The sequence below is a fragment of the Mustela lutreola genome, chromosome 1 (genome assembly GCF_030435805.1).
Source record: "Mustela lutreola isolate mMusLut2 chromosome 1, mMusLut2.pri, whole genome shotgun sequence".
NCBI classification, from domain to species: Eukaryota; Metazoa; Chordata; class Mammalia; order Carnivora; family Mustelidae; genus Mustela; species Mustela lutreola.
This window is the reverse complement of record NC_081290.1, coordinates 243,523,038-243,544,467: the sequence shown is the minus strand read 5'-3', so window position 1 is coordinate 243,544,467 and position 21,430 is coordinate 243,523,038. Positions and strand designations below refer to the sequence as shown.

Here is a 21,430-nt window from a genome sequence, read left to right as displayed (position 1 = left end):
TGGAGGAAGGGGATTCGGTGGGGGAGTGAGACTAGGATTAGAAAATTCTCTGCAATGATCTAGGCGACAAGTGGGAGGGAGACAAAGAAGTCTAAGAGGTAGAAGGGGCAGGATTTTGTGTTCAGATAGAAGGAGCGAGGAGGAGGAGTCAAAGTTTCTGGCTTAAGCAACCACAGGACGGAGTGCAGACAACTGGTTTGGAGATGCTGAATTTCAGGTGCTTTTGAGACTCCAGGAGCTCTGTCTAGGAGGCAGTTGGAGAAACAGACCTAGAACTCTGGAGACAGCCCAGATATAGGAGAGTCACTGGTGGAGACGTGGGGACTGAAGGAAGCCATGCGAGCAGAGGTGGTCCCATAGAAGGATGAGTCAAGTGCAGAGAGCAGGGGCTGGGGCCAAGCCTGGGAGGGAGCCCCACTCGGAATGGCACAAACCCTGGTGCTGAGAGACCCCCTCCTCCCACCACAGGAGCCAGTGACAGTCACCAAAAGGCAGCACACTGCAGTCACTGGGCAATAGGGAGGAGAGCCCGAGGGGAGCAGGGAGTTTGCGGTTCCAAGGGCTTCCAGGGTCCAGGCAGCCTTGGAAAAGCAAAAATGAGCTCTCCGTATTCCAGGCCCAGTAAAGAATGTGAGAGGACAACATCCTTAGTGCTCATCCCCGGAGGTCTCCTTTCTTGTATGGGGACTGGGGACACCAACTACTTGGGGAGAGGGGACACTGGCCACAAGAAGCAGCTCACGGGTAAGCCCCGATGCTGCTGAGGTCCATAGTTACCTTCTCCAGAGGGCAGCATGCTGTCCATGCTGTGGGGGGACGCTGTGAGCTGCGGGAAGGTTGGGTCCCCGCCTTCCAGGACGTTGGCTCTGTGAACATCCCAGCAATAAGGAAACATGAGTCAGGCCTGCTCAGAACCATGCACCTTTCACCTTGGCCGAGGTGTCCGGTGTCCACTCTGGACGTGGACAGGCCAGAAAATGAAGTGTCTGTCTGCGTGGCTCAGCAGGTCTCCTCGCTGTTTGAGAACATGACGGACAGCATCCCGGCCTTTGGCCTCACTGCCTGCCTGGGCCTTCCTGGTCTCCATGGGGCACAGCCCAGCAGTGAAAGTGACTGCGGCTGCCCACGGCCATTGCTACAAGGCCTCCTCTCCCTCCAGCCAGCAGGGGCACCTTGCCTGGGCCCCTCACACACTCAGCTCTAGCCCCAGGCAGGGGACTGGCCACTGTGGGGGAGGTGACGTGATGCGGAATAGTTCTTGCCAAAGAGCAGGTCCTTCCTTTCTCACCTTGCAGGTAGTAAGTAGCCTCTGAGGCAGGCCTGGCGGGCACGCATACCCAGCCACCCTCAGCCAGGGCTAGTCTGAACGGGCACCTGTGTGAGCCTTCCACGACCGTCAACCCTTCCCTCCACGGCGGTACCCAGGTGCCCAGGGTGCAGGGTCTCTGGGATTCAAAAGCTAGGTGCTGCATTGGGAAGGAGACAGTACGATCTCCTGGAGTAATTCCATAAGCCAGGGGCCTGCACCATATACGTATTGAAGCGTGTTCTTTGTTAATAACCCTGTTGGCCTCTACCAATCTTGAGGCTTCCCAGGATATCAGCGAGGTGGCATTCAAGGTGTGATCCTAGGGGTTGTCTGTACCCGCCTTCCCAGGTAAAGAGCCCAGGCATTTATCTTTGAAGCAAGGGAGCTTCTGATATGGGGGAAAACACTTACAAAACAACAGTGTTGGTTGAGACAATGTATTCTACTTCCTTGGTCCAAGGGTTCATGAAACTGAACCATCGACTCCGCAGTGTGATGAAAGAACCATCTTTGATTTTAAACTTATAGCAATTCGTCGTAATCTTTTCTCTCGTCTGTAAAACTGAAAATGCAAAGAAGCCATGAACATGGTTCCCTCAGGCTGACATATGAAGTTAACCAAACCCAGGTGTGCCCAGGCTTCAATGCCATGGCCAGAGTAAGCCGAGGGAGCGGGCACTCGGACAAGCGGCGGTTTCTGAGGGTTGGACTCAGAGCCTTTCGATTCATTCGTGAATCGCTTGCTATTGCTCAGTGTAGCAAGTGAAGGCTCAGGGAAGTCAAGGACGTCGTGACTGCCATCTGACTGGGACCAGCTCTGAAACGCACAACAAATGTCCCAAGGGCCTGTGTTCCTTCCCCATTACAAAGCCTGACAGCGGAACAGCATTTTTAGGACATCTGAATCCAGGAAGGTGACTCACTTACTCAAATTTTATTCTTTTAGGTCACAAACATGTCACAAGGACCTTTCATGGGCCAGGCGCTGGAGACAGAGGGGAGACAGCATGCGGCCCCTGCCCAGGCAGGAGGGAAGATCCCAGAACGGCCCAGCGAGTGGGAGAGGGTGGTGAGGGCAGGAAGTGAGGAGAGAGCTCTGATGCCTCTGCGGGCAGGGATGGGTCAGGGGTGAAGCTGGGAAGGTGGGTCTGTGTCAGGAGGTAGAAGGTCTTGAATGCTGGTCACAGATATTTGGCCTCGAGTCTCAAGGCAGGAGGTTTAAGCAAGGATGGGACATTATCAAGCTTTCTCTGTTGGGGCATAGACAGGACAACTGTGGAATGTAGAAGGTGAGGCAGAAGGGAGCAGGGAGACGGTCGGGAGTCTTTCACAATTACTGGCTGGCCACAAGGGCCTGAACCAGGCTTGGGGCAGCAGACGTGCACAAAGGGGTGTCTATGAAACACACGTCTGAGGTGAATGAGCAGGACCGTGAGGGAAAGGGTCAGTACTGGTTCCTCTCTCGGGAGGCCAGTATGTGCCAGGGCTGGAAGTCAAGAGGAAAATACAGGAAGCACGGCAGGATTTCATGGAAAAGAGATCTGTTTGAGCCGTACTTAATCTTTACAAGGTCTGTAAAACAAGAATAAGAGAAGCTTTCCAGAAACTGCACTGTCCTATGTACAGGAAACTGCTAGGCAGTCCGAGGTGGGTTCACTGGAAGGGGATAAAGAGGGCCCGGAATATCAGTCTCTTCTCCATAGACTCCTGGGCTAACTGCCTCCCACATTAGTGGGGGCTGATTTCTCTGGAAAGTTTATGTGGCCTAGTTTCAAAGCATGGGGACTCCTTAAATTAAGACCTTTTGTACAGCCCGGCTTACCTTGCCTATGACATTCTGCGAGGTGTCCTATGTCATCTTGGTGGAAATATTCGTAACATGATGTGCCTAGAAGTTCTTGTGGTAAATATGCCAAAATAGCTGTTGCCCTAGAATTTTTTTTAAAAAAGAAACAGTAATTCAGACAATTAACAGCATCTCTGCAGTGGATGAACCCCGCTGTGCTGAGGAGAATGAGGTCCAAGCTGGATGGATGTAACTGAGCTTAACCAACACTATAAAAACAGGGAAGAGAAAGAAAAGAAGCCTTTCAAAGGGGCCGTCGTCCCAAGAAAGGAGACTTAAAAATGGTAACCATGTTAGTCAGATAAAAATGTGACAGAAACCCAACCCCAGTGCAAACCTTCTCCATTTTACTACCTGCCCCCCCCCCAATTTTTTTTCTTTTAATCAGATGACCAAACATTAAAAGCTCCAGCAGCGGGGGTCATAAGGGCCTTGCAAAGTGGGGGCATCCTTTTCCTGCACGTAGTGACTTCTTTCTAATAGCCAGAAAACTTATCAGTCTGTGAATATTCTCCAGGAGGCCGCAGAGAGCCGTGGAAAACTGGGCACATCTGTGACCTCAGCTCAGGTCCACCACCCCTCCGCTGTGAATGGGAGGTGGCCAGTCCTCAGGTGGGCCCCAGGTCCCCATCCAGAAAAATGAGACTGGACTGGGTCAGTGTTGCCACTGACCTTTCTGCAATGGTGATGTTCTCGATCTGGGCCATTGGCCTCAAAGAGCTACGGAGTACCTGCAACACGGCTTAGCGAGCCTGAGAACTGTGAACTTCGTTTTAATTAAAACCCGAGAAGCTGTTTGAGATCATCATGGCCAACGGCCACCGCATCAGACAGCTGAGGGCTAGATCCTCTTTTCTAAGTCCGACATTCCGGAATTCCAATCACAGCCATGGTTGTTCAGGTAGCATCGAATGTCCACCACTTCCCTCCTGGCCATGGATATCGAACCACAATATTGTCTACTTAATGGTCACTATGTGCCAAAGAGCGTTACAGAGAAAACTCTCTGTGTTTATGATATTCCAAAGGGTCTCATTTTTTTTTTTTTTTTTTTTTTTTTTAGCAGAGATCCCCATTGTGTCCCTCTTTTTACCCTGATGGCCCAGCCCTCTCTGCTCTACCCAGAGATGAAAATCCTGTACCATTAATGCTCACGGGGGCCACACAGACGCTTACCTCTGGTCTACAAAAACAAACTTCCCATCTATGGCGTGCCGGGACACGTACTCCATGGACTTCACTCTGATCTCCCCGTTCGCTGGCTGCGGGACCACGTGCGAATGCAGGCGTCCGATGGCGACCAGGCAGCTGAGGTTACAGCCCTCGTTGTCCGGTTCGCCGTCCTCGTCCAGCCCCATCTTTGTGGGCGGCCAGCTCTTCAGGTACCCTGTGCTGTGGATGGTGCAGAAGCTCTTTCGATCTGCTAGAAAGCAAAGTCCATGGTCAAAGTCAGGACAGCTGTGGGCAAGCACGCACGGCAGCCTGCGGCAGGCTGGGGTCTGGGAGAGGGGGAGTCAAACAACACACACAGCTTTGCCCTCCAGAAGGGAGAATCTGGGGATGGAGGAAGACACAGGCGTGGACAGCCGTCCTCCAGCGTCCTCCATGCGGAGCAGGGCTGCTGATGCCGAGGAAGGAGTATCTGCTTCTACCGGAGGGAGGATGGCTGCCCGGGAAAACCAGGGAGCAGGTGGCTCAAGAAGGATGAGCACTGACTAAGGGACCCAGAGGCATGGAGGTCGAGGAGGTCCAAAGTGTCGAAGTGCATCCTGTACGAGCAACAACAGAGGGCTCCGGCGGGGCTGGGAAGGCAGGATGGGGCAGATGACTAGGGTCTTAGACTATTTGCTAACAAATGCGTGTGTGTCAGGGAATGGAGAGCTTCTAAAGGTATTTAAGTGGGGACACAGCAAAGGACTGGCTACTCCGGAGGACAGCAGTAGGGAACTGGAAGAGTAAGCCATCAGGTGAAGACAGACATACAGCAGGAGACGAGGGCTGTGCTCCGGGACCACAGGGAGGACAAGGAGGCGGGGAAGCACACGGGAGACATTTCTGAGAACTCCTGAGATGTGGTATGAGTATCAGAACATTTGGTACAAAGGAGAGAGTGGAGGGGACTCCAGCATTTCTGGATTGAATGTTTGCTGCTGCTCACAGACTCCAGGAAGAGAGAACAGAAATACACTGTAGAGATGAGGGAGAAGGACTGCACTTTGGGACACACTCAGTCTAGAATGCCTGGGGATTTTAACAATAAACAGATCCTCATAGAGGTCTATGCTGGTCTATGCCGCTTACTGGGAGACGGGGAAACCCCTCGGACACGCCAGCATGGAGTTTCCAGTCCGCAGTGGAGACAGATGTCAAACAACCGGGGGAGTACACAGGGCAGTTCCAGGAAGGTGCCAGCAAGAGAACCTGGGGTGCTGCCAGCGGGCCTGAGGGAGCAAGCGGCAGCCACAGATGCCCAGCTCTAAAGGACCAGTGCTGCGAGCCAGCTGAAGGGAGTCGGGGGTAGGGAGACAGGGGCCAGCACCCACGGAGACCTGGGGTGAAAGGCGGGGAGAGGCATCGACAGGAAGTCGGTACAGCTGAGCATGTGGAGTGGTGGTGGTGGGGTGGACGGTGCGAGGTCATGGACTCTCCACTTCTCCCCAACAGCAGTGGGGATGCTGCAGGCTTTTAAATAGGGAGCCGGGAGAAAGCTGTGCCAGTGAGGGGACTTCTGCAGGAGGTCGTCGCGGGGGCAGCACTGGGTCACGGACCGCATTGGGAGAGCGAGGGCATGGGGCTGGGGTGCTTCCCCGGCTTCCAGCACATGCAGAGGACCGAGGTGCCCTTTACGGCAGGGAGAAGCTCGGGGCAAGGGCGGGTCACTCTTGCAGATCATGTGTGAGATGCCCTTGAGAAGATTTCAGAGGTAAGTAGATTTCAGAGGACGTGGATTTATGGATCCAGAGCTCAAAAGAAAAGTCTGGGCTAGAAAGACAAACTTGGACGTTATTGGCGCCTACAGCAAGCTAAGGGAGAAGAGGACAGACCTATGGTTCAAGTGTAGACAGAAAGGTGGCTCAGGACAGATGAGGAGAGAGCCAAAGGAAGTCAGAAGAGGGCCCAGTGTAGCAGAAGATGGGGGAGATGAGAAGAATGAGGTTCAGTGGAATCTTAGGGAAAGAATACTTTCAGATGGAAGAAAAATGAAGTGTCCCTTATGTCTAGCAATGTGAGTGTCCTTGATGAATGGAGCAAGAGTCATTTTGGTGGACTGGCGGGAGGCTCGGGGAGTGGCTGGCATTGTGGCTGAGAGCAGTCTTTCTTAACCACATTACGACAAACGGAATTTGCACGAAGGAAGCCTTCCCAGGAGTCACTGTTACTGTGACGACCATCAGGGCTTTCTAATCTCTTCTGCTCCTCAAAGGCCCTACCCATAGGGGGAGAATGGCACTGACTGCAGTCCTGGGATTGGCAGGGGACCGCCGAACCAACACCCTCCAGAACACCTCAGGGGACAAAGCCAGTCTCCCCTGTATTCGGATTTTACTATTACTATTTTTAGAGATTTTACTTATTTGAGAGAGAGCGCAGAAGAGGGAGAGGGACGGAGATTCTTGGCAGACTCCACACTGAGCGCAGAGCCCGACGTAGGGCTCGATCCCAGGACCGGGAGACCATGACCTGAGCCGAAACCAACAGACACCTTGCCGACGGAGCCACCCCGGCACCCCTGTACTAAGATTTTCAAGAAGTGAAATGGTTACCTTTCTTCTTTGAGCAGGTTGAGGGGAAATCCTTGTCTTCCACCTTTACTGAAGGCCTGTTACACTTCATCCTACAGAAGAAAGAACGTCGTGCTCCAGAACATAATCGAGATGGCCCAGGGGTTATATCTGTTTTAACTGGAAGTCCAGCTGCAAATCAACACACAAAATGTGATAAACTGAGAGTAGTATTGTCTGTCAGGAGGGGGAGTGTGACCTTGAAGAAAGCCTCTTCTTTCCTGCCTCACTGTTTCATAATGACCACACCACTCTTCCCCAGCTCAGGCCATAAAAGATGCAACGTGGGGAAGTGGGTTGTCCATCTGGAGATGTTTCCAGACCACCTAGAATGCAGCTACTGGTGGGAGAGGCAGGACCAGGATCCTGCTGTGAACACTGGCTATGGGTCTGTGTCTGGGAATAATGCGCGCCCACCACAGGAGTGACTATCAGAGAAGGGGCCGCTGCCCGGGCTCCTGCTGGCTGTCACCCCTCCAGCCTACCTGCCCTTCAGGCACCCCAGTTGATCTTCTCTGGAACGCACACGGGCCTGCCCTCCCTGCCCTGCTTGGTTTGCTCCAGCCACACGGCAGGCACTACACCTGTGTATCCTTCCAGAAATCATTTTCCCAGCTCTGCTCATCTCTTCATCAACTGGCACACAGTAATCCATCCTTTCAAACCCACTTCAGCTGTCACCGACTCAGTGATGCCTGTCCTCACGCCCACATGAGGATGAATCCTCTGTTCTTTATGCCTGGTACTATTTCTGTGGCGGTACCCAGTACGCAGGGTGTTGTCTGTCTCCTGGTATCCCTGTGACGTGAGAGCCTTAAAGCAAGGACCAAACATCGCCTTATTTTCTCCTCACGTCTCTACCAAAAATGCCAGGGCCAGACTATAAAAGACAACAGGTTTCAGGGACTGTGCTGAACTTTTAGGAAGAGGATATTTAATGAAAAGATCATGACACTGACATTGTGCCTACTGTGCACCAGGGACTGCCCTACAGGCTTTATGTGTGTTACTATATTTAATCCCCACAACAACCCAATGAAACAGGCACTATTTTGCAGATAAGGAAACGGAGGCACAGAGAGGTTAAGTAACTTGTTCAAGGTCACACAGCTGGAAAATGGTGGAACTGGGAAGTGTGCCTAGCAATCTGACTCCAGACTCCACCTTAACTGCTGGAGTCCACAGGCTCCCATGGGACTGATGGGAGGAGAGCTACAGGGCCTCATGCAGGAGGCACAGGAGGGGACACGGGAGGAGGAAGCAGGGGAAGAATGTGGAAGGTGGTTTCCACTGCTAAAGAAGGAAGCCAGGAGATGGATCTGACCAACGAGCAACCACTTTCATATTTCATGTTTTCTTACTCTTATCTTGTGTGGCAGCATGTGTGTAACACAGGTAAATCAAGGGGATATTTTGGGAGGGAACAAATCAAACTGGTGTGAGCCCTTGAAACTCAGAAGCATAGAACTGGGAATTTCTAGATTCTGGGGGCAGGGGGCGGAGACTAAAATCCAGAAAGAATCAAGGTAGCTATTTTTCCTCTGTGGATTTAGACATTGAGTGGTTGCTTCTTTATGGGAAACAAATACAAAGAAAGGTAGATGATCGCCTTGAGCCAAAGAGAGCACCTGTGACCCAGATAAAGGGCAGAGAGGAGGGAGGCCTGAGGCCGGGTGTGGGGCCACAAGCAGCTGTCTTCACTCAGCGGTCTGGGTGGGCCCCGAGGAAGCAGCCGCAGCCTTCTTCTGGACTCACTTTTTGCATCTATGAGCCGCTCCCGGGGTGCCGTGTCTGAGGACGAGAGCTGCTCCTTCACTTTGGCGATATCTTTAGGGTGCAGGTAGTCAAACAAACTCTGACCGATCAGATCATTCTGCAGGGATGGAGCATGGAGACAAGGAGTCAACGGCGCATGGAACAGAATGTACCCAGTGGGTGCTTTGCCTCTGTCTTTCTAAGCAAGAGAATGTCAAGGTGTCCAACGTGAACACGTACACCTGTCCAGTCACTCTGGCTAGATACAGACACAGGGAACGAGGCATCATGAATTTGGTTTGGGAACACAGGGGAAAGGGCTCAATTATACGGATATTTCTATAAATATAGTTCGTGTCCTGGAAGCAGGAATCTTTTAGCTGTACACGTTCCCTTTGACTGATTTCTGATGCCCACAAATGCCCTTCTGGGGACACGGGGTGTGGGCGTGGACTCTAACCCAAGTTTCCGTGCTCTTCAGCCATAATGGCCTTCATAACCTTGCTCAAAGACCAAGAAAAGCAAGACAGTCCAGATACATTCAAGCTACATTCCTTCGAATGTATACACATGCCACCCCCATTCCTGCCGCTCTCTCTAAAAAATAAATACTCAAAAAAAGAAAAGAGTTTTTTTTCTAGGTTTAAATTCATTTCTCTGTTAAGAAATGACGAATTTTCTGGAAGAAGCACTGGGTGTGTGTGTGGGAGTATGATACAAGCATTTCACAGGGGACGTGTATATTAGAATTATTCTAACACGTGGGGTGACCTTTCTGGCTGCTGGAGGGCTGCCCGCCAGTGACAGAAACAGGAGCCATACCTGGCTGTAGTTGAGGATCTTGAAGACAGACTCGGAGACGAAGAGGATCTTCCCTCGGTCACATCCTACGACAAACAAAAATCCATCTGCTGCCTAATCAGGAGAAATGGATAGTCAATTTATCACACTTCCGGAAACACGATTTGTACTCACTCTGACAGCAAATAAGGACTTGTTTGCTAAGTATCCAAAGCACAGAAATGTCCTCATTGACAGCCACATGACTCTCTCAACTAATGCCTCAGGAGAGGGGGAGATGGTCTCCAAGGTAGGTCCTGACACATGGATCATTGCAGGACTACAGGGGACGGTCCAATTGAAGAATTTCTGTTACAACACTCAAGTCACTCTAAGACATTTCCATTGAGTGTATCGAGGTCTGGAGAAGTCCTAGTTTTTAATTATAACTATGTTTGAATCCCAGAATCTAAGATTGAAAGGAACCTTCAAGATCAAAACCCCCTTTCCTGGATCCTGACCACCACCTGTCCTCAACCTGAACACTTCCATTTACAGAGCCCACTCGCTTTCCAACAGTGCTTCTCAACATGGGGAGTGGGGTGGTGTTTGTTTTTATGCTGATGGTCTGGGGCAGGGCCAGCTCACGAGTCTTTTCTCACCCCTACCCCCAAAGGATTCTCAGGTACAAGGACTGAGAACTACTGTTGCTGCGCATCATTTCTTGATCCAGGGCTGGGCTGCTTATATCCTAAGTGAGACAAGAAAAGCAAAGCAAAAATCTCCCCTACACACTTCCTCCTTCCTCGCCTTAGGTACAGATAAAAACCTAATCTATGTGCTTGTCTTGGGACTTATATCCCAAGATCTCAAGACAGGACGCTCTTTGGTAGGCTGAAGCGGATAAAATACCAAAGCGTCCGAGAGCTCAGGCTGTGTGTGACTCCTCCGCACTGCTCTGTACACAGACAACCACTCGGCTGCTGCTGGGGCCTCCCAGGGACCGAGAGCGTCTATGCTCAGCTCCCACAGTTCTAATTCAACACCCTGCCTATTCACAAGTCCTTGGTCTGTTCTTGGGAAAAAAAATCTAGAAAAATTTATTCCCCTTCCCACAAAAGGGCCTTGGGGGATGTAGTTTAATTCAAGGAACTAGGAAATGAATTCACATGCCTGAGGAAAAGAATGGCAAGCGCACCGGTGCGGCCATGAAGGCAGCTGGAGGGGACCGAACCAGCGCTGTCTCCACAGCGCTAGACCTCTCAGCCGGAAGGGAGCGGGGCCTGAGCTCTTCCTAAGCCGGCACAGGGGCAGGGGAGGACAGTGGAGAGGAAGAGACTTCCCAAGCACCATCTGCTGGAAGCCTCGTTCAGTCAAAAACTAGGGTATTAATAACTTGCGCGCTGCCTTGCAGACAATCTCACATCTCACAGAAGTGTTTCAAGGCTTCTCACGGATGAAGTGAAGTGGCACAGAAGGTGCCTCGTAAGATGGTGCCCGCGACTTCTGGGCGGGAATGCGGGCAGAGTCAGGCCTAAACCCGGGACGTCATGAACAAAGGTGGTCTCAACACGTCTGGGAACGGCAAGAGGGCTCCAAAGGCCAGTGAGCCATCAGTGAGGAGAGGCTCAACACTTCTGACTCTGCTTCCCTCAGGCAGATAAATGCCACCAAGTGAAGGAGCTGAGGCCCAGGGGGGCAGTGGAGGAGCTAAGACTAGGAGAATGCCACTAGCACCAGGTGGCCGCAGGGAGGGCTCCCTCTTGGCGGGGGGTGGGCTGGGGGGGTGGGGCAGACTTAGTAAGGGACACAGAAGCCCTGGTGGGGTCTGCCTAGTTTTCAGAAGATGGGGAGGTGGAGTATCCAGACATCACGCACTGGTCAGGTTGATGGCTCCCTGACACACCATTCATGGAAGCCATTTTGAAAGCTCTCAGTAGAGAGAGCAGTCAGTCAGATGTGCACTGGGAAGGAAAAGCAGAAGTCCAGTTCCCACGGCCAAAACATTCAAACACCATCTTAGTGGACCCTGCCTTCTGTTGAAGCAAATTCCTGAGAACTGGGAACCTGGAAGTGGCAAAGGACTGGACCGTGCTTTGTCGCCACAGGCACGCCCCAGGGAGGGCAGAAGAGCTTCCTCAGGGGAGACACATCACCGCTGTGTGCTACAGATGCTGGGGGACACGGAAGCACAGGAAAGGCGAGCCCAATGAAGTATTTAGCTTAAATGGCATGAAAATACTTGTTCCACACCCTGATAAGTGTGGGGATTGGACAGGAAATTTACAAGAGGAGAAGGTTATTAAGCATTTGCCATTACAAAAGAAGTTTATATACATGTAAATACCTATAAACCTATGTTATATATAATGGAAACTTCATATGCCTTTTGTGTTAAAAATAAAACACATTTGTAATCACATACATATATATTTTTCCTTTAAAACATCCAATTAGCCATATGGCAATCAAGGTCAGCCCTACGATGTATGTATGAATAGAAACACAGAGACCCTGTTCCAAACTTTATGCCCTTCCAGGTGGCAAGAGCAGAGCGTTAAACCAAGCTCTGGGCCCTGTGGGGCTGCAGAGGCTGCTGCCCATGAAGCCAGCTCTGGTGGTTCCTCCAGAGACCAGCAGTCCCAGTTTGCATCCTATCTTCAGCAAGGCCTCCCTAGGAGCAGGGACAGCTTTAGGAAGAAGGATGGAGAGAGGAGTGCAGAGCTGTGCCCTGAGGGAGGTAGCCCAAGGACCACCACAAACTTGCTGAGATGCCTGGGACCCCCACAATGTGTTTACTGTTGACCTGGATGTACCTAGAACAGTGCCATGCACACAGAACTAAGTCTCAGATTGCCTGTGGTATTCATGAGTGAAAGACACAGAAGGAAAGACACAAGAAGCTTCGGAGGAGCCACTGATGACCAACTGGAAATAGGATCATCTAATAAATAGATTTTGACAAAAACAGAAGCTCAAAAAAATGAACACCTATACAGGATGGAAAAAACTTCACCTCACAATAACCCCTGTCCAAGAGAGTGTGAGGGGTGGGATTACAGAGTGCCAACACCTGGCACGAAGGTGATGGCTTCTATGGCAAGGAGAGCACCAGGCCAACCCCAGGCCAACCAGACCACAGCTGAAGTTTCCACAATGGGTCGTGAGAACCACTCCCAGAGGAAAATCTAGCAAATGGACTTGGCTTTGGAAAGTGTGTGTGGCCAGTGGTGATGTGCGACTCTTGCCTGTCTCCTCTGTGGAGGCTGGAAAAACCTAAATCCTTGCCGCAAAGCCGGAGTCATTAAGTCACACCTTCTGGAGAAGCGAATGTCTACTACCGGGCTTTCAGGAAGGCCTTTCTTGAGAAAAGGGACACCTGGCCTGGACGCTCCCCTGCCCCTTGTGTCTGGCTGGTGTGGTTACACTGAGGAAGCAGACTGCAGACAAGCCTGATGTGACTGCTGGCGAAGGCAAACAGAGCCTGGTTCTGGCCGCCCTCACTGAGCCACAGCACCAGCCCCTCCTGGTCTACCGCAGGACCAGCTGTATTTGGGACACAAAACCCTCTCTGTTCACCAGGTCATCTGTTCCTTGCAGCTGAAAGCTTTCCAATTGCAAGAACACGTGAAGAGGGAATGAATTTCAGAGGCCAGACTTACAAAGGACCAGAAGCCAGGCAGAGCGGAAAGTCAGGATGACAACAGAGTGGCCCAGAGCCGGAGGCCTGGCAAATGTCTCTCAAAAACATGTGCCCAGATGCCATGGGGGTTTAGCAAGCGAGGTCCATCCTGGCCGCGGGAGGATAGGGGCGGGTTACATTTTTCTGTTCACAGTTTGCAAGAGGACAGGCTTCTGAATCCCAGTTCTTTCCCTTTAATTTCCAAGTTGATCTCACTCTATCCAGAGGCAGACCAGACTCCACACAGAAGACATGTTCGCGTGGTGCCATGTCCACTGCCTCTCTGCAGGGACGAGCAAGACCAGCGAGTGTGCTGGGCGAGAGGGGAGAGCTGCACCTCCCCCATTTCTTTTCCTCCTTAGGCAGAGGAGTCTTTGGAAGCTTTCTTGCTTTGATGGGATTTTGGTGTCAAGATGTACACGGATGTTTTTGTGCCAGCAGTCAGGGGACGAGAAGACAAATCCTTAGTTACCTATATCCGTCCCTTTCTAAAACCTTCATGCCAGAATGGGGTTCTTGACGACCTATGAGTAACAAAATCCTGCCTCCTTCCACTGAAAAAAAAAAAATCACAGTAGCCTGGGCCTTCAATTTTTGTCTAAAAGAGGGTGGAAGGACTGTGGAGACCGTCTAGACAGATGTGGAGACCCGAAAAGACAAAGTGGGCCTCAAAATGTCCAATGTATAGACATCAAATTCCCACCCTCTGCTACCTCACTCACATTTCTAAGGATGTGTAAAACAAGCTCATGATTGTGACATACCCTGAGAATGAGGTGTTTCAATTCATCATCTGACAGAAAAGTTGGTTTGTAGTTTGCTTCTGTATATGGGTTGGTGGCACCTTAGGGAGGAAAAAAAAAAAAAAAAGTTTGTACACTTTCTACTCAGGGAATGGCTCCTTCCACTAAGCCTCTGACCTTCCAGATGTGGCCTGGTCCCTACCACCCGGGACTTCGATGTTCTCTTCTTTTTCCTTAACGGACACAGCATTAGGTCAGGCTTTGGAAAGAACCCGCTGAAAAGACAAAACTGTTGCCCTCAGGGGACCTAACAGGCTTGTTCTGGTCACCATAGGGGAGCCAAGAGGTAATAGACAGAAGTAAAAATCTGCTTCAAAGAGAGAAGGCAGCTTTGGAAGCCAAGCAACTGCAGCTCCTGGGAAGATTCCCTCCTCCCAGGATTGACGTTAAATGCATTGTCTAGAGGTCCCTCAGATGACCACACTGAGCCTTCCTGGGAACGTCCAGTCAGCCAGGCCCTGAGTAAATAAATATACTGTAGAAGGCATTTAGCGGGAGAGCTGCCTCATCGCGGGGCGGTAAACGAGCTTGGCAACCCAGAGAAATGCATTGCTTCAGTGAATTCAACTCTGGCTCCTCAGGCTGAAAGGGGATGAGATGCTTAAAAGGCCATCTGGCATCGTAGAGGGAACTCGAACAGGCATCGTATAGTAACAGAGAAAAATGCCCGCAGCAAATGACCTGGAATCTGCAAAAATGGTTAGAATAGTGAGGAAATAAAATGGAAAAGATCAGTTACAATTCCCAGTACCACGGTGAAGGAGGTGGACAGAATGTGTCTGTGACTTTCATATCAACAAACGAGGCACACACTGCGCCCCACCCCTGCTTCTGACAGAACTCTAGATTTGTCCTTCGTTTCCTTCCAATTTAATGAAAATTAGCTTACACTAACTTAACCTCTAGAACTTTCCCTAATAGGAATGTTTAGATGACATGCTCACAGCATAGGACACGATGCTGCCATGTTCATAAAAACGCAATTCTTTTGCCACGCAGGTCAGAGGTCTGACTAAGCGCCCACTTTCCAATTTCCTCCAAGGGTCCAAGATGGGCCACAGAACCTGCCAGGCCCAGCGCTCATGAAGGGCCTGCGACACTACAGATTTCTCCAGCGGTTTGGATAAGTCCTTTCCACATTGCTCTGCTTCTGTGTTCTCACCCACCCCATGTTCAGAGAAGAAGGAAAATTCTGCCTCCCTCAAAGAGTCTATCTGGTTTGGGAAAATTCCAGGAGCATGAAAATCTCATCAGTGTTCATCCCTGACAGTAAAATGAAGCAAAAGCCATCACCCAGTGAGTCATTCTTGAAAGGAGCCAGGGTGAATCTTCCTCCTACAAAGAGCAGGGGACTTCTCAGGGTCTCCAAGGGCACCTGCATTTCTGATGGGGATCACCGGGTGAGTGGGGCCCAGGAGCACACACGCATGGAAGGTGTGGGTCCTCTGACACGCACGGAGCCTGCTTCTCACATACACGTGTACCCCCCGGAGAGGACCGACTGCACAATCCCCCTGGACACCTACGTAAACTCAATGATCACTCCATTTAGCATCAGGTCTACAGTGGGGAAGAAGAGGCCTGTTGCTGAAGGCTCCACACTGGCAAATAATGACCATGGTCCTGGGGCCTCAGGCACACCCTAGGCCAGGGACGGAACACTGGTAGGGAGCATCAGGGACAATAAAGCCCACCGTCTTACCTCGTAATGTTTTCATGTGCTGAACGGCCATCCTCAGCACAGTAAGTTTATCTAATTTCCTGGACATGGCATTGCATGTGGGCACCAAAGAAGCCAGTTCGTCAATGAAACTGTTCATTTTATCCCGACGCCGCTTTTCGATCTGACTGTGGGCTTCCCTGCACAACAACAGGAAAAAGGATTTCTAGAAAATGACGCCGAGCCTCAAGGAGACAATGACAAAAGTCAGTTCCCACGGTTTCTGACATTCCCCCGACAGGGCACATTTAGAATCTGCACAAGGCTTTGAACTCGACTAAAGGTACCAAAGAAGTGGCCTCACTGCCCCCTACCCCGGGGTCAGTATTAGTTGGCTGCATGCTTTCCACATACTCAGAATTAAGAAGAAACAGAACAAAAATTGTCTTCTCAGAGTAAACTGGATAGGGAATTTCTCATTACTTTTTTTTTTTTTTTTTTTTAAAGATTTTATTTATTTGTCAGAGAGAGAGAGAGAAAGAAAGAGCAACGGGCAGAGGGAGAAGCAGACTCCTGCTGAGCAGGGAGTCCGATGTGGGACTCCATCCCAGGACTCAGGGTCATGACCTGAGCTGAAAGCAGACACTTAACCGGTTGAGCCACCTAGGCACCCGTTCTCATTTCTTTTCCTCTCAGCATCTGTCAAGTTGGATTTTAAGATGGGCATTGAGAGAAACAGAAGGGACATGGAGCCTGACAAGAGCAAAGCACTTAGGACAGCCACTGGGGGGCGGGGGGGTGGTGATCCTGGAGTAACGGAGAGGTCTCGGAGGTTTGTGAGGAACCCACTGTGTGGCCTGTCAGAGCCTCACTGACTGAGTCACTAGGTAACTAGCGCCGCCATCATTGGGTCAACCATGACTCCACCAAGACATAGCAGATGCTACATCTGTCCCCAAGGGCTTCCTCTGAAGAATGTCACACTCATCCCTCCCAGGAGTGGCTGCCCGTCAAGGCAAGGGATGTTTCCCCAGGCACACACGCTCTTCCTGACTTGTTTTCAGCTGCCATTTGTGACTGTCCCCTATGGAGGTGTATCACCAGTGGAAATGTCATTTGCTGCCATAGCAACAGAGCCACCAAGAGGGACCTCCCACCAAGGCTAGGCCGTGTAGGGAAAGCTACAAATCTCAGGCCAGTCGAATTCTGCAGCCCTGGATCTGTGTCAGGACAGCCTCAGAGGGCCCTAGAGCCACTGGGAGGAGAGCAGACCCATGTGGATGGGGTCAGCAAGTGTGGCTGGAGGCAGGAGGGACCAAGTTCGAGAATCTACTCAAGGGCGAAGGCAGCCCCATGTCTGGCCTTGCAATGCAACACGGGCTGCTCTGAGAAGAAAGGCCCAGCCCAAGAATGGGGTCACTGAGCCAGGTCTCCTCTGGAGGCCCTCGAATCAGGAAGGAGCGAGGAACCTGCTGGAGACCGCTGGGGAAGAGCTTCAGCCTGGAAAGGTTTCCTGTTACTTCTGAAGTCCCCTTTAGGTTAAATGTGATCCGACAGCCAAGAGTGAAGGCCAACTCGATGTGGAGAGGACAAATGGCAGGCAGCCCACATCAACCCCCACCCTGAGCCCTGAAAGGATGCTTAGACCGACAGGGACCAGACACACAGAGCTGCCTCAGCTGCACTCTGGGCAGCCAGAATCAGGATGCTGTATAGACAGGTCTATGCTTACCTTGCATTTTTGATCCTTCCTTGGTGCTCTGTGTATTCTAACCTGGAAGGGAAGGAGGGGGGGAAAAAAAAAAAAAAAGCAAGATCAGACACAATCCCTGGGAGACTGATGGCCAATTTACACCTCGCTCTCTTCTTCTCAGCTTCATTCATTTCCCTGCTTAATCCCTGTCATCTGTCTCCAACACAAGGGCTCTTGTTAGCCACCCTGGGGGGCTTGGGGGTGAGTATCTTGAGCCTATCCCCAATCAAGGACACAGGTGGGACCTGTACCAAGTAACAGAACATGTAATTATGCAAGGAAAATAGCTATCAGGATGAAGGTCATGACTAGGTTCATGGTACCTTCCGTGAGGGTCATCTTTGTCTGTGTCCATGCTCTCTCTGAAAAAACAAGAGAGAACGTGAGTATTTGTTAAGAAAGACATACAAAGCCGCTTCTTACAACATGGAAGGATTGCATTTATCCAGAAACCAAATAATAAGAAAGTTCAGATTTCTGTAGTATTGATTATCGACGCAGACTAGTCAAACACACACAGCTTCTAGGACTAGTTTCCCTGATGATCAAACAAAAGTTACGTGTGGTCATCAACAGAGCTTGCTGTTAACATACTTTAGGCCCTATTTTAGAAACCGGGAATACAGAGCATTTATGGAAATTCTTAATAACTATATCCAAATAACTATAATATCTTATTCCCCTCATCATTCTGGATAAATGGAGTTTATTCATTTGCAAAACATACCAAGCCTCAAATATACGTGTGCATACATATATATTTGGTGGTGGGGGAGGGTGAAGTGAGGAGGGGAGACCAGAGAACCCACAAAGAAGCATTGAGCAGAGCCCTGAGGCAGCTTTTCAAAGACACAGATACACAGTGTTCTGGTTCTCAGCCAGGTGGGAACCCCCGAGGCCCAAGGACCAGGGAGAGAGGGCACAAGTAGGGCTGAGGGCCGTGGAGCCCTGTTTGGCCACTGGGGGTCCTCGGGTCACAGCAGGGATCTATCTCCCTTTTATAATCTCCAACGATCCAGGTTTCAGGGCACCTCACGGTTTAGTGGAAAACAGATTAAAATCCTCCAAGGAAGGAGTTCCAAATCACCCTGGGGTCACCTCACACCCTTCTCCGGTGCTTAAGCTTATACCAGGAGCGAACTGCCTGGCACCTGGGCCTCTCTCTTTCATCCTGTAAGAACAGAGGGATCTGGCCCTTCAAACAATGTAGTCTCAACAGCAAAAACATCTCTTCTCAGGAGCACCAAATCGCAGCGTGGGCATTCTAGAACAGGGATTCCCACCCAGGAGCCCTTGATTGCCTCACTGGCACAGAGTTTCTCTAGCTAGTCCTAGAGTGCGGAAGACCGGATTCAGGCCACAGGGGAAAACCGAAACTCTCCCTCCCCTTTTGTCTTAGCTTGTAGCTGATCCCTGAGGCCAGGATGATCAACTCAGGTGAAGAGAGCTCCGCCTGACCCACTGGACACAATTAGCGCATTGAAAAGTCAGGGAAAGGGATGAGGGGTGCTTAATTATAGCGCCTCCATGAGTCACAGAAGATGTGTAAATGGGGTTTCCCTCCAGGGGGAAACCTGGAGGTCTTGGGTGGGGACAAGGTCGGAAACCACAGGTTTAGATAGCAGAGGACTTAGAAGACACCAGTGACTCCAACCACCCAAGGCAAGTGGTCTGTGGAAACCACCTCCTGGCCTCCCTGCTGGGGAGGGACTGCTCCAGAAGAACCCTCTCGGGCCTCACACCCACTCTCCATCCCCTGGGCGTTGGCTTGCTCAATCATCTGGGGTCACTTACATATTAATCATAGCATCTCCTAGTGGGCATCTGACCTTCAGCCACTGTGCTCCCCAAATTCGACCTGTGAACTTCAGCAGAAAGGACATCTGCTGTGGGGGAGATACCTCCTTGGAGAGGTTTCCCTCATTAAACAAAAGAAAAGCTCTTAAGTGGACAAGGGAATAAGAACCCAAGCAGTTGCCTCAACAAAACAAAACGTGCCTTTGAATGTTCTATGCAGCTGTTTATTCCCTAAGTGTTTGTATAGTAAAGGGTTGGCTACATATATGCAAATTTACTTACTCAAAAGAAAAGTCATCACATCTAAAAAGAAACAAAAATACTATTTAATAAAACAGGTACACACTAATTTGAGTAAGGTTTCAGGGCCATACCAATGTTCCTACGGTACTTTCAGAGGGGGCCTGCACTCACTCACTCCCTCCACGAACATAATTAAGCAACTGGGGACTTCCTCAGAGAGAGCCTCAGGCAAAGTCCTCTTTGAAACCACAGAGAGTACCTCCAAACGCTTAACCATCTTGCTCAAAGGAGCCAAGGAGGTTGGAGGAAAAAGGTGAAAGGCAGTGCTTGGCTTTAAGCCTCTTCCTTTTCCCTTGATGTGGCCCAGTTTGGGGAGAGAAAGGGGGATGGGGTGCCTCAGCAGGGCTGGAGGCTCCCTCCTGCTTGCGATCCAGGGAGGAAGATAAAAGCAAAAACGAAACAAAACAAAAACAAAACCCCACTGTGGGGCCACCTAAACTTGGATCTTTCATTTCCATCCCTTTCCACAAAGAGGACCCCTTCTTCCAGGAGAACAGCAGTTGGCCCCTCGATGTGCCGGGAACGGACACCAAGTTAGCCAGAGGAAGAGGAGCCCAGGAGGCCTTACTGGTAGTCGGTAGAGCTGCCTTTCCGTTTGCGGTTACAATCCATGCCACTGGAGCCGAGGGGGCTGGAGAGTAGGTCGGTAGGGCCCGGGGACATGAAGTCACTGATTGTCGAAGAAATGTCCATTCTCTGGTCAGCCATCGGAGGTCTGGAACTGGTACAAGGAGGCACAAAGGTGATTTCTACATGCTCTCCTACCACGGCGGAGGGCCAGGGTGGGCCTGTGGAGGGTCGGGCTACTGGTCTACCACACTAATCCATCTCCCCTGCGCCAGCTGGAATAGGGACACGGCAGGATGGAGAGAGCAGCTGACATGCTTTAGGAGTTAACATAGATAATGTAGGTTAACCCGTTCATATTGCCCATTGGTTTGTTTGTTTAAGATTTTATTTATTTATTTGAGAGAGAGTGTGCACACACAGTGGGGAGTGGGGGGAGCAGCAGAGGGAGAGGGAGAAGCAGGTTCCCATGGGGCTCAATCCCAGGACCCTGGGAACAAGACCTGAGCTGAAGGCAGATGCTTCACTGACTGAGCCACCCAGGCATCCCCCTGCTCAGATTTCTGATGAAGCCAAAGTTCAGAGCAACTGGGTAGCTTCTCCTGGGTCCCTATCCCAGGGCACGCAAGAATAATTCCAGAACCCAAGGCTCGAGGACTTAGAGCCCAGTGGTCCTCCCATGGAGAAGACCAGATATTCTCTGACAGTTGTAATTTTATTTTCTTCCAGTCCATAAAATAAATAGGATTTACTGGTTATCTTTGTGTTTTTGTTACTTCTGTAAAAGTCCCAGAAAAGCAGAAAATATCCTTTCTCAGACCATGAGTCCCTCAGGAGTCAGGAAAATATGGTCCCTGTCTAGCATGGGGCCATGCAAAGTCTGTCTTGTCTTCCCTGACTAGCCTTTGTGCCCAGCATCCCCTGCCAGGAAAACCTGCATAAAGGACATAAGGACATTGTAGACCAACTGGCAAAACATTTCAAGAATTCACATTTTATAAGCATGGAGTCAGGTGGCCCAAAAAAGACTGCCAAGTACCTTGCAAGGGACTTCGACTCCAAACCAAGTGGAAGAGGGCCGCGCTCTGCCCACGGACGGGGTCCCAGGTCCACACCACGTGACCGGGGCTGTCACTCCCTCTCTCTGGGCTCAAGTTCCTTCATCTGCAAAGCAAGAAGGGGACTGTGATCTCCGCTCCCTCATTACAGTTCCGCCCACAGACGAGTGCACTAGGGTCAGGTGTGGGCCAAGTTTTCCCTTTCACAGCCACTGCTGGAGGGATCATCTCAGTGCTCTAACTCCAGGCACTAGAGCTATTATCGCTCAGTCTAAATGTCTAAAAGCAGGACAAAAGGGAACACACGTGGTAGGTCTTGGTACATTCTGGAACAC

The 21,430-nt window shown here is 50.8% G+C and overlaps 1 protein-coding gene across 12 annotated transcripts in view; it reads right to left on the bottom strand.

Moving 5' to 3' along the window:
• BMAL1 (basic helix-loop-helix ARNT like 1) overlaps positions 1–21,430 on the bottom strand; it is a 99,262-nt gene that overhangs the window by 9,622 nt on the left and 68,210 nt on the right. For 5 of the 12 annotated variants that reach the window (XM_059136588.1, XM_059136612.1, XM_059136579.1 and 2 more), the window contains 13 exons: positions 21,077–21,201; positions 20,039–20,191; positions 17,694–17,732; positions 17,350–17,391; positions 15,660–15,817; positions 13,919–13,998; positions 9,515–9,607; positions 8,693–8,810; positions 6,920–7,069; positions 4,332–4,578; positions 3,132–3,238; positions 1,721–1,871; positions 778–866 (listed from right to left, as the gene is read on the bottom strand). In XM_059136588.1, coding sequence (XP_058992571.1) covers positions 778–866; positions 1,721–1,871; positions 3,132–3,238; positions 4,332–4,578; positions 6,920–7,069; positions 8,693–8,810; positions 9,515–9,607; positions 13,919–13,998; positions 15,660–15,817; positions 17,350–17,391; positions 17,694–17,732; positions 20,039–20,178 — 1,414 coding nt within the window. In that variant the 5' untranslated portion in view covers positions 20,179–20,191; positions 21,077–21,201. Of the gene's footprint in view, positions 1–777; positions 867–1,720; positions 1,872–3,131; positions 3,239–4,331; positions 4,579–6,919; positions 7,070–8,692; positions 8,811–9,514; positions 9,608–13,918; positions 13,999–15,659; positions 15,818–17,349; positions 17,392–17,693; positions 17,733–19,164; positions 19,459–20,038; positions 20,192–21,076; positions 21,202–21,430 lie in introns of those variants that run through there. The other 7 variants (XM_059136619.1, XM_059136654.1, XM_059136645.1 and 4 more) reach the window with 7 other exon arrangements.